The sequence below is a fragment of the Aspergillus piperis genome (genome assembly GCF_003184755.1).
Source record: "Aspergillus piperis CBS 112811 unplaced genomic scaffold BO85scaffold_5, whole genome shotgun sequence".
In the NCBI taxonomy this organism is placed as follows: Eukaryota; Fungi; Ascomycota; class Eurotiomycetes; order Eurotiales; family Aspergillaceae; genus Aspergillus; species Aspergillus piperis.
Window position 1 is genome coordinate 328,530 of NW_020291595.1, and position 15,551 is coordinate 344,080.

General features: G+C 53.0%; 5 protein-coding genes across 5 annotated transcripts; 4 read left to right on the top strand and 1 right to left on the bottom strand.

Annotated features, from left to right (window-relative positions):
* Positions 1 to 1,930: 1,930 nt before the first annotated feature.
* BO85DRAFT_457661 (protein transporter TIM23) lies at positions 1,931 to 2,613 on the bottom strand (the record flags this gene model as incomplete). Its single annotated transcript, XM_025661535.1, has 2 exons — positions 1,931 to 1,954; positions 2,029 to 2,613. 2 exons carry the CDS (start codon positions 2,611 to 2,613, stop codon positions 1,931 to 1,933), a joined length of 609 nt encoding a protein of 202 aa, XP_025517464.1.
* A 441-nt stretch (positions 2,614 to 3,054) lies between these two features.
* On the top strand, positions 3,055 to 8,619 carry BO85DRAFT_393118 (THADA/TRM732 family protein). Its single transcript, XM_025656870.1, has 10 exons — positions 3,055 to 3,312; positions 3,403 to 4,328; positions 4,377 to 5,322; positions 5,370 to 5,606; positions 5,654 to 5,882; positions 5,930 to 6,240; positions 6,288 to 6,805; positions 6,856 to 6,996; positions 7,041 to 7,663; positions 7,715 to 8,619. Exons 1-10 carry the CDS (start codon positions 3,152 to 3,154, stop codon positions 8,534 to 8,536), a joined length of 4,914 nt encoding a protein of 1,637 aa, XP_025517465.1. The 5' UTR covers positions 3,055 to 3,151; the 3' UTR covers positions 8,537 to 8,619.
* BO85DRAFT_447429 (uncharacterized protein) lies at positions 8,580 to 9,691 on the top strand. Its single transcript, XM_025659719.1, has one exon. The coding sequence runs from the start codon at positions 8,842 to 8,844 to the stop codon at positions 9,664 to 9,666; it is 825 nt and encodes a 274-aa protein (XP_025517466.1). The 5' UTR covers positions 8,580 to 8,841; the 3' UTR covers positions 9,667 to 9,691.
* A 134-nt stretch (positions 9,692 to 9,825) lies between these two features.
* Positions 9,826 to 12,252, top strand: BO85DRAFT_447430 (PX and BAR domain-containing protein). Its single transcript, XM_025659720.1, has 5 exons — positions 9,826 to 10,056; positions 10,119 to 10,399; positions 10,454 to 10,720; positions 10,772 to 11,932; positions 11,981 to 12,252. Exons 1-5 carry the CDS (start codon positions 9,966 to 9,968, stop codon positions 12,074 to 12,076), a joined length of 1,896 nt encoding a protein of 631 aa, XP_025517467.1. The 5' UTR covers positions 9,826 to 9,965; the 3' UTR covers positions 12,077 to 12,252.
* Positions 12,253 to 12,469: 217 nt separating this feature from the next.
* BO85DRAFT_447432 (arabinan endo-1,5-alpha-L-arabinosidase) lies at positions 12,470 to 14,538 on the top strand. The gene is made up of 5 exons (XM_025659721.1): positions 12,470 to 12,540; positions 12,590 to 13,924; positions 14,029 to 14,210; positions 14,290 to 14,318; positions 14,387 to 14,538. Exons 2-5 carry the CDS (start codon positions 12,852 to 12,854, stop codon positions 14,444 to 14,446), a joined length of 1,344 nt encoding a protein of 447 aa, XP_025517468.1. The 5' UTR covers positions 12,470 to 12,540; positions 12,590 to 12,851; the 3' UTR covers positions 14,447 to 14,538.
* Positions 14,539 to 15,551: the final 1,013 nt, after the last annotated feature.

Below are 15,551 nucleotides of genomic sequence, written 5' to 3' on the forward strand. Positions count from 1 at the left end.
GTCTCCCACGGTCAGACAGACATAGTCAGAACACTGCTAAACAACGGACATCACATCGATCCACACATCCTAGACAGCAACGGCCAAGCATCCCTCCACATAGCAGTCACCAAGAATCGCATAGACATCCTAAACCTCCTCCTCACCTACCCCTTCACAGACCTCAATCACACAGACACCCAAGGCCGCACACCTCTCATGCTCGCCGTCCTGCACAACAACCACCACATCATCCACCTACTCATGCAAGACCATCGAACCCGCTACGACATCACCGACAGCAGCAACACAACACTGCTAATGCACGCCATCATCAAGAACAACGACACTGTCTTCCATACCGCCCTCAACCACAGCACCGACCACCACCTCAACACCCAAAACACCACCGGCGCAACAGCCCTCCACCTCGCCTGCATCACCAACACCACCTTCGCCCTCGAATCCCTCCTCTCCATCACCACCATAAACCCCAACCTGCAAAACACCCAAGGCCTCACTCCCCTCCACTGCGCCATCCTCCACAGATCCACCCAAGCCATCATCTGGCTCCTCGAAACCCCAATCATCTCCCCCCAACTCCCAGACCACAAGGGCACAACACCCCTATGTCTCGCCATCGTACAGAACAACCTCATCGCCGCAGACCTTCTCCTCTCCCATCCCCTCGTGGACATAAACCACCCATTCTCTTCCCCATCACCCGAGAACCAATACACCTACACCCCCCTAATCCTCACCACGATAACCAACAACCTCCCCCTAACGCACCACCTCCTCCACCACCCAGACATAAACCCCAACCTCCCCGACGCCAACGGCGACACACCTCTCGCCCACGCCGCGAAGCACGGCCACATAGCCATAGCGAAAGCCCTCCTCGCGCACCCAGCCACAAACCCGCACTTACGACCCCAGATAGCAGGGGGGACAGTGGGTGCACCGCCGCTTGTCCACGCAGCGGAGAACAACCATCTGGAGATGGTGCGACTACTCCTGCTAAGCGGGGTGTATCCCGATGCGCCGGACCGGTATCTCCGCACGCCGTTGATCGCTGCAGCGGAACGGGGCCATACGGAGGTAGCGAGGGAGTTGTTCCGACTTGGGGGTGGGGATGTGGATGTTGAGCATATGGATGTGAGGAGGATGACGGCGTTGAGGGTTGCGGCGAGGAATGGACATGAGGGGGTGGTGAGGTTGCTGGTGATGGAGGTCGGGGTGAAGGTGGATTTGGGGAGGAGGTCCGGGGTTAAGTTGGTGGAGGAGGTGAAGGGGTTGGGGTTTGGGGGGGTGGTGAGGTTGTTGGAGTCTGGGGGCGGGGGTGGGAATGGAAATGGGGGGATGTATGGGTTCTTTTGAAGGTCTGTCACAGGGATGGTAGATTGAATGGTAGTTGTTGTTCATTTGTTACTCCCTAATTTCACATTAAGGTTTCAACTTGAGGATAGCTGAAGCTAGCACTCCTGCTTTGCAATACTGGCTTTTTTTTTCTGGTTCGCCGAGCAAAGAAAAAGACTAACCCGCAACCGCCCCATAGGAGAACTCACGCTATATGTACAGAAGATAGACACTAAAAAAAGTAACGAATAAAAACCCATTGCCATGCCGGTTCCGAACCCATGGACTGTAAAGTAATGCGACAAACGATGCTTTGTACGCCAGAGGGAAGATGTGTGTGTGCGTGTGAGACGACGAGGATAAAAGTATAAGGAGAAACCGTTCTAATACAGCGAGAAAACAAAACAAAACGGAGTGGGGGGCATCAGGCAGGGCTGATGTTCCTTTACTCCGTCTTTGGTGAAGAGGCCATATACCATACAATCATATGGGGATTCCGAAACGCGTGGACGGATCAGGTGGATTGACTCGGGTCGAGGTATCGAGTCGAGGGCTAAAATACAGTTGTGAGGAAAAAGGCGGCTGTTGGCGTTTACAGGATAGCCTTGCTCAGGACCTGTTAAGACATAACATGTTACTCATATGTTCATGGAGGAAATAATCGAACAAAGGGGGCAGGAGTAGACTTACAGTCCAACCACCAGCAATGCCAGCAACGATACCACCCGAAATCACCATAGGCTTAAGACCCCTCGTGCTCTTGAAGACCATTCCACTCAACGCACCCGCCACAATGCTGTTAGCAGCATCGTGCTTACCCCTCGCGTAGCCCAGACCGGAGTTAAACCCGTTGTAGACCATCGCGACCACACCAGCCGAGTTACCGAGGAAAGGTCCTCGTCTCGTAATGGAGTTGAGAGCACCGTTGAGGCGGATCTTTGGCGGAGCGGTGACGGGCGTCTTCTTCAGTCCCTCCGCCAGACCCCAGGCACCACCAAGAGTCAAACCAGCAAGGTAAGTCGTTCCTGTTCCATAGCAGAGATCATCGGACCATCCACGGGAGGGCAGCACAGAGCGCGATCCGGGTGTTTGGTCGAGCGCGGAGTCTTCGAGGGTGATGTAGTCGAGGGTATCTTGGTTCAGGCCGGCGAGGGGATGGAGCTGAGAGGGGTCGGGAAGATCGGCTAGGAAGCTGGTAGCATCTGGTGCTGATGCGGTGGCCTCGGAGCCCTTGGGTTGTTTGCGACCGGTGATGGAGTCCCAGATGTTCGACATGTTGGATAGTGAGGTGGTTGAATTGGCGGGAAGGTGTGGGTTGGAATTTATTAAACAGGTTATGGAGAATATGAATACAGATAGGAGAATAGAGAGAGAAAAGGGAAAAGAGAAAAAGGAAAAGGGAAAGAGGAGGAGATCAGAACACTGGCGAACAATCCGAGAGCTTGGGGAGGGATTGGAATTGAGGTTCTGGTGACTGCGCGGTTTCGTCGGAGCAAAGAAGGTGACAGTAATAATTCCAGGCCGAGAAACAAAAACTTCAGCCCCGTGACTTGGTCCAGCTTTCTGCCAGAATTTCCGGGCCGGCAGTTTATCGAACATTTCCCGTTTGGGCCGAGCTTGTAGGGATTATTGTTGTCCCGGCACTAACCCGATTCGGAGACCCGCTCTCGAAAATCCACAAGAGGCAAAAGTCGCGGTTGGAAACGCGGGGGCGGGCTCGTGCTTGGGTTTTTTTTCTTTTCTCTTGTAAATGGTTGATATCTGAACCCACTCGTTAAGGTTGCCATGCTGTACTTGTAAGGATACTAAAAGTATGGTCGGTAATCCTGCGTCTGGCCCCCCCGGGGATGCCGGGCTCCCACTATCAGAAATGGAGCAAGTATCGCGGAATATAGAACTTTTGCCCGAGGAGACCCTTGTGCGCATTGGGAAAGGCCCGCTGGTGAAGTTCACCAATTCTTGTGAAGATATTGAGTAAGAGTGTTTCCAAACATTTGCTTATCAAGTTGTCTGTTGCGTGCGCAAGTGGTTTTCAATATGAATCTATTCTGACTATTCCCAAAGGAAAGTGAGCCGAGTCTTCCAGTCGCTACTGAAGACATATTCTACGGCTTCTCTTTCTCATCCGCACACTACTGCTGCGTGTAATGCAATCAGTGCCTTTTTGGACGCTGCACGAACCTCCACCTGTGAGGGAACGAGGCAGCTAGCCCGCTCTGATGAGACTTGGCTATCTGTATTCGAGGTCTTCATGACCCGGTACAAGGATGTCAAGCCCAAGCCGATGAAGCAGGTGCTGGAGTCGCTGGTTGCCCTGTTGGCCAAGACTCGTCAGGAGATTGATAGGTCCGCGCTCCGCCAGAAGATCGTTGAGGCTACGATCCCTAGCATTGTCCTTGGCGAGCCTCGCGCTCGACTGAAGGCTTCTTTCGCCTCGCTAGAGATGCTGCTGCGCAAGAGTGCCATCACGCCGCTAGAGCTGGTCTCACTGACGGACCAGTGGCTTGTAGATCACTACGAACAGTGGACGGCGCTTTTCAAAGAGGACTGCAAAGCTCTGTCTATCGATTTCTCCCAGTATCTTGACAAGGGTTCTGGGAGAGAGACGTACCAAATAGCAGCTCAGATTTTGGTCCTGGGAATGCTGGCTCGCGCTACCAAAGCGGAGCTTGCTGCCTCTTCAGGTGACACTTTGGCGGCATTTCTCCAGAGAGTGAAGGCTTCGCCTGACGCTCAGGACTTGAAGTCTGTTTGGGTGGCGCCCGTTCGCCATGTGTCGTTGCGCAACCTGGACAACCTGGAGTATATGTCCAACTATGTTCTCCAGCCGTCGTTCGCGACTGATCCGGCTGGCTTCAAGTCGTTCATTGAGCGGCTACCCCTGAGCAGTCTTCTGGCTGGCGATATGAGCGATGCCCCGCTGGCAGAGTTCATGCTATTATTTGCTTCGTTGCAAATCGCCAAGAAAATCGGGCTTATTCACGAAGATCGTAAGTAGCGCTGTATAGTGGGCCGAGCAATGGACTTACCTTCGCCAGATTATATCCCCAAGGCTGGGGCTAACGACGAAAATGTTCTTGTCTTGAAGAGCGAAACCATCGGCCAGTTCCTCTTCCACCGCGATATCACTATCAGAATCGCGACACTTTCCCTGCTGATCACTGCGCCCTCCACGACAAGGCCAGTGTCTTCAGCAACAATGAACGCCATCCTCAGCGGACTACCGTCTATGCACACCGAGTCGGACTCCTACTCAAGAGGCGAGATTTTGAGTCTGATTCGCAAATTGATAATCCGACTCAAGGGAGGCCTCTTGGAGGATCAGGACGGCCTGACTGAGCAGAAAGCCCCAGCGAACAACAAGCAGCAGCCCAAGCTTGCTCGGAACGACACCACCACTCGGGCGTGTATGCAACAGTACGTGGATTTCTTGAAGGCGGACCTGCGCCCCACGGCTTCTTACCCACGCCACGTTTCCGCGCTGAAGACCTTGATACTTCTCCTTCAATCCGGTCTCGATTCTCGACTCAATCCGACGGACGGTGTTAAGACAAAGTGGCTCTGCAACGTGGAGGTGTTTGAGCCTACTTTGCTGAGACTGCTGGTTGATCTTCTGCTTGATCCATTCGAGGAGGTACGCGCTACTTCGCTTTACATTCTGAACCTCTTCCCACGGGAGGTTCTATTCGACAACGACAAGCAAGCTGGCGTGCCACAGATCATTGAAGGTCTCGCAAAAGCCGAACAACTGGCAAGCAACACCAGCAGAGCCGACTTTGCAGACACCGTTGCCCGTCTATACCACATCCTCTTCCGCGCAGCCGCCGTGGATGGTGCAAGTGACGCTGCACGCTGGTGGGAGAACAAGTCCATGGTTGTCGATACCCTTCTGAAGAAGTTGGAGCAAAAGCTCTCCCTCGCCGGCGGCTTGTTCAACTCTTCTATGCGTGACGCGCCTCTGCATGGATATGTATCCGCTCTGAGGTAATTCCAACGCTTCATTAACCCGCCATGGAGCTAACAGAAACTAGGTACATCATTGCGACTCCCAACTTCTATTCGTTTGTTTCTAGCAAGGAATCTTCATATGACGATTGGAAGGCTATCCATCTCAGGATTGTGCAAGTCTGCGACAAGATTTGGAACGAGGTTAAGCCTGTTCTTTGCATCGACTCGCCTGAAGGCCATACGGATGAGCCCATTGAGGAGCTTGGTGTCGGTCCTAAAGATATCTTGTCTTACTCATGGCGTGCTCTTCGCGAATCAAGGTGAGTTGCGTCTTGCGCTGGATTGGATGTTCTTACTAACTTTGTAGTCTTCTCCTGCATGCCTCACTATCCAACAAAACGTACGGTCCGCAAGGCGACTCTGGCTTGACGGTCGAGCACTTTGAGAAAATTGGAACACTCAGCTTCATCCAACTCGCTGAACTCCGGCACAGAGGTGCCTTCTCCACTGTGTCGCAGACATTTGCTACTTGCTGCCAGCGGTGCGGACAGTCGACCAGCGAGGAGATCTCCGCGCTGCCTAGTCGGTGGTACCAGGTAAGGACCCCGTCTTGACAAAACGTTCCAAGCTCATAATTGTACAGGAAGCGAAGAAAATCATCTTCGAGTCCGCTTCGAAGCTTACACGTCGCTCAGCTGGTCTGCCAGCTTTGATTGTCGGTATCCTTTCATCAAAGCCTGGCGGTCCGCTCTTCCAAACCGTCATCAATGAGCTGCATGAAATCTCCCATCTTCCCGCGGAACATGATAAGTCGAGACAAGACGTACCGTTGCCACAAGTGCATGCAATGAACTGTCTGAAAGACATCTTCACCAACAACAAGCTTGGTCCCCACACGGAGCCTTTTATTATGCCCGCCTTGAGGCTCTCGGCTGAACGGCTGGGGTCGCCTATGTAAGTGCTATCTCCAATCACGCCTTCCTCCATGCTAACTATTCTAGATGGGCACTCCGTAACTCCGGACTGATGCTGTTCCGTGCGTTGTTGACGCGCATGTGCCGCACTGGTACTGGACTAGGATTCGGTGGAGCTTCAGGCTCAGAACCAGGTGCTAGAGTCTCCTTCCAGAAGTATCCTGGCCTGTTTGAACTCCTGCCGACCCTTCTCAGCCCGTCGGACCAGAGCAACGCTGATGATGGCGATAACGCTATGGTTACGGAGCGTGTTTTCCCGGCCTTGGAGCTCATCGCAGAGAAGGTCCCTAACGTCACCGGAGTTGATGACGATGTGCTCCGTGGACTCGTCAGAGAACAGTTCAAGAGTCCAGTGTGGGGTATCAGAGAACATGCAGCCCGAGTGTATGCTTCGTTGCTGAACCGTTCGGATGTCCTGACCAGCATCAAGGCATTGTTGGATGACAAGAGAGACACGAAGACCCAAGACTATCTCCACGGAGAAGCCCTTTGCATCAAATACTCTCTTAGGAGATATGCCTCGAGCTCTCTCTCTTTCTGGAATGGTATGTTCGTAATCCACAGGCGGTGGTTTGTCCTTGCTAACATTCCCCAGAGCACGTTGATGAGGTATTGTCGACCCTGAAAGACGTCTTTGCAGCATCCTTCCCGTTCGCAGAGTCTCCGTTCGTGGCCAGTATTCTGTTGGAGGTTCTTGGCGATGTCATCGAAAAATGCATAGAATCGGGAGCAGAGGGTAAGTCAAATTCAATATGCGATGACACGCGCTAACAGATGCAGGACAAATGGCTTCGACACTTAACTATCTCTCCGAAACTTATTCTTTCGCCGCCATCCGGGAGTTCTTGTTCGACTCTTCGCATCCTTCTTGGAAGACTCTGAGCACCACGCGCGCTCCCTCTCTTCTCCGTCGGGCCATCTCGTGGGCCACTGTCCTGCAGATGTTCATTACGGACAAATTGTCCGAAGTTGAGCCACTTCTTGGAGATATTTCGCGCTTCGACCCCAATGCTGGTCAATGGTTGTTGGAGCGCGTCCAGGAGATCCTCGGCGAGCGAGTCCAGTACAGACGAGCTCTGATTGACCTTTATTATACCGTTATCCTTGGCGCTTATCCAGAGGAAGTCAAAGCAGTGGCGATCACATGCCTGGCATCTGCTCTGTCGTTTGTCCTCGACTTCCACAATGACACTGTCTCTCAAATCGACCTTTCATGGGAACCCTTGGAAAAGCACCTCAAGCACGCTTCTACCGAGCACATATGGAACAGGGACCGATCGGACGCCGAATTGGTTCTTGAGGGATGTCTTCTTGCCCTGAAGACGATCTCCGGTGGCCAGAGCTCAGAGCTGGACATCCTGGAATGGGCCACACGGCTCCAGTCCGCTATGCAAGAGGAGACAGTAAGTCCAACGCAATTCTACGTTATAGAGAGCCCTGCTAATACCTCACAGGAATTCACTACGCGCTTGGCTGCCATATCATCCGTCACGGCGTTCGCGCGCATCCTGCGCCCTGCTGGCAGCTCCCCTCGCACCGACAGTGTCTTGCTGGAGATCTACCTGGTTCTGTACGACATGCTCAACGATGATGATGAGGAACTGCGCGATCTTGCCGCATCCACCGCGTCCTGGGTCCTGTCATGCTCCTCTGTATCTCCAACAAAGGCAGTTGCGCTATCTCCTCTGAACGCAAGCGAGCTCCTCTCGAGGTTCATTGCCGAGAACTACGCCAGCTCACGCCTCCTCTGCCAGCGAACCATGGCATACATTGCCGACCAGGAGCCCAGACTTAGCAGCGCCACCCCTAAGTTCGTTTCCTTCCTCGGCCGTCTTTCTGAGCTCCGAAAGGAAAGCACCATTCTCTTTGAAGAAGAGAAGCAGAACCTCTTCATCGACGAGGTCCGCGAAGTAGACGTTTGGTCCGCGAGGTTGCGTCAGCTGAGCGAATCTTCCTACGATGAGGGCTCGCTCAACGCACTCTTCAACTGGGTGTCAAATGGACTGACCTCACTTGAGGAGATTCTTGCAAATGAAACTGAAAAGGATGGGCTTCTGGGCTGGGCCTCGAAGCCTGAGACGTTCACTCTGGGCGTGCGGGTTTTCAGTGTCGCGGGTGCTGTGATCTCGAAGGATTCTGCGGCGTCGAGACTTTTGAGTCAGGAACAGGTTGTTTTGTTGAAGGGGAAGCTTCAGGCGCTGCTTGCTTCTGGCGAGGCGTCTTTGTTGCATGATGATTGGGTCTCACGGATACAGGCTGCTTTGGAGTTGTCATGATTGATGCATTTGGATAGAGAAAAGTATAGAGATGAATTTACGTTACGTTACTAGAATTAGACGGTTTCTTCTTGGGTGCAAACAATCACTACATTAGTAGACAATATATTCACTGGCATGCGCATCGGGCGACTTTTTTACGCTCATCTGCCACTTACACCTCTGGATACCACCGCCGTATGTTGTTGCGACGCGTCATCTACTCTTACCTTTCATAGTTCGAGAGTGACATGACCAGTGAAGGCATGAGTCCATCTCCCTACAAGCCACAACACTACTTACACCCTTCGTTAGTCTAACGAAGCATGTCACCTAACGTTGTAATCGTGGTGGTCCTGGCCGCCATGGTCCTCTTCATCGCAGTCGTGGTCTGTCTCTGTACACTCTGGTGGCGACACAGCCTCCGTGCCGGCTACCACAACGACCGCTTCCAGAGATCTCGGACGGGCCAACGCGAGACTACCGTCAAGAAGACAGAGCTCGCAGAGCGAGGCGCAAAGAGAAAATGGCAAGAAGGCGGAAGAACGCCGACTCAACCCAGCAGACAGAAAACTCCTGCACCTCCACGGCGACCACCACCTCCTCCAACTCCACCTCCGCCACCCCGACCTCTCCCACCCGCTCACGGTGGTAATTCAATCCGTCATGACAATCAGCCGTCGAGGCAGGAGTGGCCTTCTGTACCTCCAGCACGTAGCAACAAACCCCCAACGCCGGAGGAATGGGGCCCTGCACCTCCATCCCGTGGTAGCAGGCGTACTCCCAGTAAACATGGGACGCCTGCTGCTCCGACTCCGGCTGCTAAAGTACCGACTAAGCCTCCGTCGCGGGACGAGTGGGAGGCTGAACCTCAAGCTCAACCTCCTAGTAAGGCGGCTTCAGATAAGGAATGGGCACTACCACCCGATCCGCCATTTGTTGCGTCCGGAGGTGTCAAGCGCGGTTCAAAGAAGAGCTGGCAAGCTGAGAGCAAGCCTGCCTCTAATAGAGGGGGCGCCTATGATACGCAAGGTTACCAGCAGCAGCAGCAGCAGCACGGAGGAGTGGATCCTAATGCGTTGACAGCGGCATTGCAGCAGGCGAATGAGGAGACACACGAGGAGCCTGCAGAACCAGAGGGTGGATGGTAGGAGGACAGCTGTGGAATAAGTTGAGTAAAGTGGGAGTGGAGTGTAGTATTAATAGTTCTATTTAAGGCGACGGAGATGGTCGCTGCCGGCCGCCCGAGGCGGTGACGTTGATCCCCGCGAGAGAGCCGGCGATGCCTTCGGGATTCCCCAGCTCATTCCCTCCTCCTGTCCTCCCTGTTTCTGTCCCTTAGTCTCGTGAACTTAGCCTCTGCTTTCTAATCTTCCTGTCTGATTCATGATTTGATCTGTCACACCCAGTCTCTCAGTATCTAGGCTGCTCCATCAGCCCCCCCGACGCCATGTGGAACGACGAGGATAACAACCCGTACGGCGCATTCGATAACGAGGCGCATCTCTCCGAGTCGCTGCATTCGGCCACCCTTTCTCCCAGTAAGCTGTCAATCTCCATCTCCGACCATCAATTATCCAGCTGTATTTTCTAATCTTTGCAGCTCTCTATGACCGCGAATATACCCCTCCCTCTCCTTCCAGCCGATCATCCACCGACAATCCCCCGGACTTCCTCTCACAGCAACAGGACCTCAGTGACGAAGACGATGCTCCAGACTATGCTGCTCAACCTGCTGGCCATGACTACCTTCGCAAGAGTGTATATGATAGTCGGATAGAGCAGATTCTTTACGAAAACCCGGAGATGCCGATCCTCATCACAGACGCTGGGAAGAACCACGAGGGCGGCGGCAGCTTCATTGTGTACACAATACGCACGGGAGTATGTCAGAATGATAATCGAAGCTGCATCAGCACTTGTGCTAATTGTTTCTAGGATCTGGAGGTTCGCAGACGGTATTCCGAGTTCGCATCACTGCGACAAACCCTCGTCAACCTTCATCCCACCCTCGTCATCCCGCCCATTCCCGAGAAACATACCATGGCCGATTATGCCGCTAAGCCCACCAAGGCTAAGGAAGACACCGCCATTATCGACCTCCGCAAACGCATGCTGGCTGTCTTCTTGAATCGTTGTCGCCGGATGAAGGAGGTTCGTGAGGATGGAGTTTGGTGGCGGTTTTTGGACCCCAACGTTAGCTGGGTAGGTGTGATGATAGCTCGACTCTAGCTGTGGTATACTGACTTCATCCAGAGCGAGGTCCTACACTCCCATCCTGCATCGTCTGTGCCGAAGAATAATCTTAAGGCTCCTCCGCTTGACCCCGCCAATCCCACCCCCGCTCATGCCTGGCTCCCAGTCCCATCATCATCCGCGAAGCTCAAGTCTGCAGGCAGCGCTGCGCCTGCTCCTGCTCCCGCTCCAGAAACGCCTGGGCCTGATGTTCTCGGTCGCTTCCCACCAGAGTCACGGAAGCTGAGTGAAAAGGAACTTGACCCATACTTTATCAATTTCGAGGCGTCTACACGTGAGTTGGAGCTACTTTTGCAAGGGAACATTGAAAAGGTCAATCGTCGCACGTTGGCCCACCTATCGTCCTTGTCAGCGGATTTGATGGAGCTGGGAGCACGGTATAACGGATTTTCCCTGTCGGAGCCATCGCCGACCGTCGCAGCAGCCATCGAACGGGTCGGCCAAGCCGCTGATACTTCCTACATTGAGACGGAGGAGCTGTCATCGCAACTGAGTGCCAGCTTCGCGGAACCGATGAGGGAAAGCGCCCAGTTTGCCAGCGTTGTGCGTAGTGTTCTGCGCTATCGGGTCCTCAAGCGGGTGCAGGAAGAGATGACGCGAGACGAGCTGGCTAAGAAGAAGACGCTGCTCGACTCTTTGGAGCGCAGTGAGATGGAAGCGAAACGCATTGAGCAGTACCTCAATCGGACCTCGCCTCCAGGTGGGGCCACGAGAACGCAGCGGTCTCTGTCCGCATCGTCGGCCGTTAGCGCGCCAGGAGGTTCCGAGGGCGAGGCCCGTCCAGCTGGTTCTGAAGACGGTGCATCAGTCGACTCGGAATTTCCTCCTACGCACGGTGATTCCATCAACTCCCATCCACCTCCGGCAGCACAGCGGCGTCCGGACTTTGGCGGTGCATCCCCAGCGCATCGCAAGACATCGAGTGGGACGTTTGTGGCGAACAAGATCTTCGGTCGGATCAGCCACGCGGTGCACGGCTTTGTGGATGTTGATCCGGAGCGGACCCGCCGCGACCAGATCGGCAAGACGAAAGAGAGTTTGGTGCAGTTGGAGCAGGCTCTTGGGGTGTCCGAGAAGGATGTCAAGGATGCCAGTGCGGGAGTGTTGCAGGATCTGAAGCGGTTCCAGAAGGACAAGGAGATGGATCTCCGGCGGTACATGGTAAGTTCACACTGCTGTTTTCTCGGGGGAATCAAGCTGACTGGATAGGTTGCATATGCACGATGCCATCTGGATTGGGCACGCAAGAACCTGGAAACGTGGACGGAGGCGAAAGATGAGGTGGATAAGATTGTAGTGAGGTAAGATATCTATCTATTGCCAAGGGTACGGAGCGAGGGCGTTGGTTTGTGCTTAGCATGACTTCCAGCTGCCAATTGTGATGTCGGCTATGAGCTGGATAAGACATGCGTTGATCCCAGTACCCTGTATGCTATTGATGCGTATAATGATGTTCCGGCAACTTGAACTGCCATGATTCACTATATCCATAATTCAAAAGCAATAATCGTAGCTACCGAACCTAGTCAATGTAGATGTGTAACCACCGAGCAATGGTGGTCCTCGCACCTCACTTTAGCTGAGACGGCATCACATGCCGTCCCGCTGATTGGCCCGTTGTCTTACTGGGGGCGGATCGACGATCATCGCCGAACGGACGGGCCAATTCTTCCTGATATTAATTGAACTCCCTTCCCCCGTCCATCTCGCTAGCGCTGACTTTGCTCTTGTTATGCAGCTGGCTTTGCAGTGATTCCAGCTTCAGATATGTGAGTTGCTCCCCGGAATAGCACGGAGTTATACTAATTGGATATGTAGATGAGAAACTTCAGGAAGGGGTTCGCCAAGACCTACCATCATCTATTCATGATAACCGGCCACAAATAATTGAAGTGTCAAGTGTCACTTGCCAGGATACAGGGTGCTGCCATACCCCTCTTTTCAATCTATATCCTGAACATCGCATCATCACTATCCCGAATTGCAACATACTCACCAGTTGGCATTTCCACATGCACTGAGCATCCATATATCAGCAAGCAAGCAAGCAAGCAATGAACCACCATCCCATCACCACACAATGACCCCCAACTGGTCCCAACTATGGACCTTCATCACCAACCCCAAAGACACCACCAGCACTAGCTCCATCTCCCCTTCCCCATCCACCCTCCGTCGCATCATCAAATTCCTCTCCCTCCTAACCTTCTTCTCCATCCTCCTGTACGCCCTCTACATCCACTTCCAACCCTCCACCATCCCCCAACCCCCCGAAATCCCAGAATCCCCAGACCTCCCTCCCCCCTCCCCAGAAGACACATACAAATCCATCTACGGCTACCCCCCAACCAACCCTACCATCCCACCCCTCCACATCCACGACCCCAGCATCCTCTACGACCTCCCCACAAACACCTACTACGCCTACGGCTCCGGCCCTCACATCCCCATCCACTCCGCCCCGACCCTCCAGGGCCCATGGACCAAAGTCGGCTCCGTCCTCGACGCAGATAGCATCCTGCCAAAAGGTGATCGCAAAGCGCCCTGGGCACCGACCGCCCTCCTTCACGACGGCACATTCTACGTCTTCTACGCCACAAGCCATAGCGGATGTCGCGATAGCGCCATCGGCGTAGCCACTTCATCCACCCCAGGCCCTGGAGACTGGGTCGATCACGGCGCGATAGCTATCTCCGGCCGGGGGGAACGGGGGAAGGAGTTTCCCTTTGATAGGGCGAATGCGATTGATGTAAGCGTTGTGGTGGATTATACAGACACCACTCAATCCCAACCCCAGCTTTCCGAAGGAGAGCCATCTCTCAAAGAAGGCGGCGTTGGAAAGAAACCGAAAGGAAAAGGATACATGACCTTCGGCAGTTTCTGGACAGGGATATGGCAAGTCCCGCTGAAGCCTAACCTGCTTCATATGGATAAGCAAGGCAACGAAGAAGAAAGGGTAAAACATCTAGCCCATGAACCCGCAGCCATCCACCCACCTACCAAAAAAGCCGATGGATTATGTGGCGATACGACGGGTATGCATCCCGTCGAAGGGGCGTTTATATCCTATCATGAGCCATGGTGGTATCTGTGGTTTAGTTGGGGGAAGTGTTGCCATTTTGATCCGGAGAAGTTGCCCAAGGCTGGGATGGAGTATGTTCTTTCCCTTCCCCTACCCCCTCCCCTGCCCCTGTTATTTGTCATTGTTTGAGGCACTAGAAAAGGGGTTGTTTACTGATGTGGTATGAATGGAACAGATACAGCATTCGCGTCGGGCGCTCACCTTCCCCTCAGGGCCCATTTGTGGATAAACAAGGGAGAGATCTCGTGGATGGTGGAGGGGAGATTGTGTATGGCTCGAATGGGGATGTTTATGCGCCTGGGGGACAGGGTGTATTGAGTGGGGAGGTGGAGGGGGATGTGCTTTATTATCATTATTGTGAGGATCCCTTCCCTTTCTCTCATATATTCCTTCAAATATGAGAGATGGATGATGGTGCTAATTGTGGGTGTGTTAGTGAATAAATCTGTAGGGTACGAGTTTAAGGTATGTTTCATCTATTCATTTTTCCTCGAGATGGTGGTTTGATGGTGGGCTAATGTTGTGTGGTTTAGGAAGCACGGCTGGGATACAATTATTTGACGTATGTGGATGGGTGGCCGGTTCCACTGTGAGTAAATACTACTTATTGGAGTGAAAACTATTCAGACTCTTGTATAGATTCAGTTAGAGTATATAGAATACAATGTATGTAATATTCATGAGGTATTAGAATTACAAACACTGGATATCCATACCCATAGTACAAAGAACAAGCAGAAGGCAAAGATACATACTCTACACTACTCTAACAACAGGAATGACTCCTCTATCCCACGGATCCGACAGAGCAAGAGACCATAAACTCCATCCATTTACAACAGAAACACCAACAAACTACCCTCCTCACTCCAAATGCAACCCCTGCACCCCCCTCCCCACCACCGAAACACCACCACCACCATCACCTTGCCCATGTCCATGCCCACGCTCATGTCCACGCACATATGATCCACCCCCAGACAGAGGAATATATCCATCATCACCATACACCAGACTAGGACCTATATCCAGCAAACTAATCTCACTCTCACTAAGAGAGAGATCCCGACTGCGAGGACCAAGAGGTATGGTCTTTTCTCTAGCTGCTTCTGTACTTTTGTTTCCGTTCGTGTTTGTGTTTGTGTTTGTGTTTGTAGCTGTAGCTGGAGTTGCAGTTGCAGTTGTAGTTGTATCTGACATATCAATCTGATCGAGGAAGCGGACGTGCGCAGTCGTGGACTTCGATTTCTGTTTCGCTTTCGATTTCAATCTGGTAGTAGTACTCGTAGTGGATGAAGTCGGTATAGATTCACCTCCCAAAGGAATCGTATACTTCGATTTAGATTGATCGCTGGGCTGATGATACGGAGTATACCTCTGCGTCCGAGTAGGAGTCGAAGCCGACGACGACGAGGATGACGATGGATGCGAATGTGAATGTGAATGTGAATGCTCAATCGAATGCACCCCCGAGAACGATCCCACCTCTACGTGCGATGATCGCATACTATCTTCATCGTCCTCATCATCATCATCCATCGAAACAGAGCACGGATGCAGAGACGAGAAATCCATCAGGGGTTTTCTTCTCGCGTTCGTGGTGTGGGTTGATGCGGATCCGTTGGGGGTATTTTTGGTTTTCTGTGCTTCTCGGGGTGAAGCCATCGGTGGACGCATTCTGGGTTGGTTTTGAGATTG

Coding starts and splice junctions, on each gene's coding strand:
- BO85DRAFT_447430 (XM_025659720.1), top strand. CDS start 9,966: ATGTGGAACGACGAGGATAACAACCCGTACGGCGCATTCGATAACGAG. Junction 10,057..10,118: donor TTCGGCCACCCTTTCTCCCA/GTAAGCTGTCAA, acceptor TAATCTTTGCAG/CTCTCTATGACCGCGAATAT. Junction 10,400..10,453: donor TGTACACAATACGCACGGGA/GTATGTCAGAAT, acceptor AATTGTTTCTAG/GATCTGGAGGTTCGCAGACG.
- BO85DRAFT_393118 (XM_025656870.1), top strand. CDS start 3,152: ATGGTCGGTAATCCTGCGTCTGGCCCCCCCGGGGATGCCGGGCTCCCA. Junction 4,329..4,376: donor CGGGCTTATTCACGAAGATC/GTAAGTAGCGCT, acceptor TACCTTCGCCAG/ATTATATCCCCAAGGCTGGG. Junction 5,883..5,929: donor TGCCTAGTCGGTGGTACCAG/GTAAGGACCCCG, acceptor ATAATTGTACAG/GAAGCGAAGAAAATCATCTT.
- BO85DRAFT_447429 (XM_025659719.1), top strand. CDS start 8,842: ATGTCACCTAACGTTGTAATCGTGGTGGTCCTGGCCGCCATGGTCCTC.
- BO85DRAFT_447432 (XM_025659721.1), top strand. CDS start 12,852: ATGACCCCCAACTGGTCCCAACTATGGACCTTCATCACCAACCCCAAA. Junction 13,925..14,028: donor TTGCCCAAGGCTGGGATGGA/GTATGTTCTTTC, acceptor TGAATGGAACAG/ATACAGCATTCGCGTCGGGC. Junction 14,319..14,386: donor CTGTAGGGTACGAGTTTAAG/GTATGTTTCATC, acceptor TGTGTGGTTTAG/GAAGCACGGCTGGGATACAA.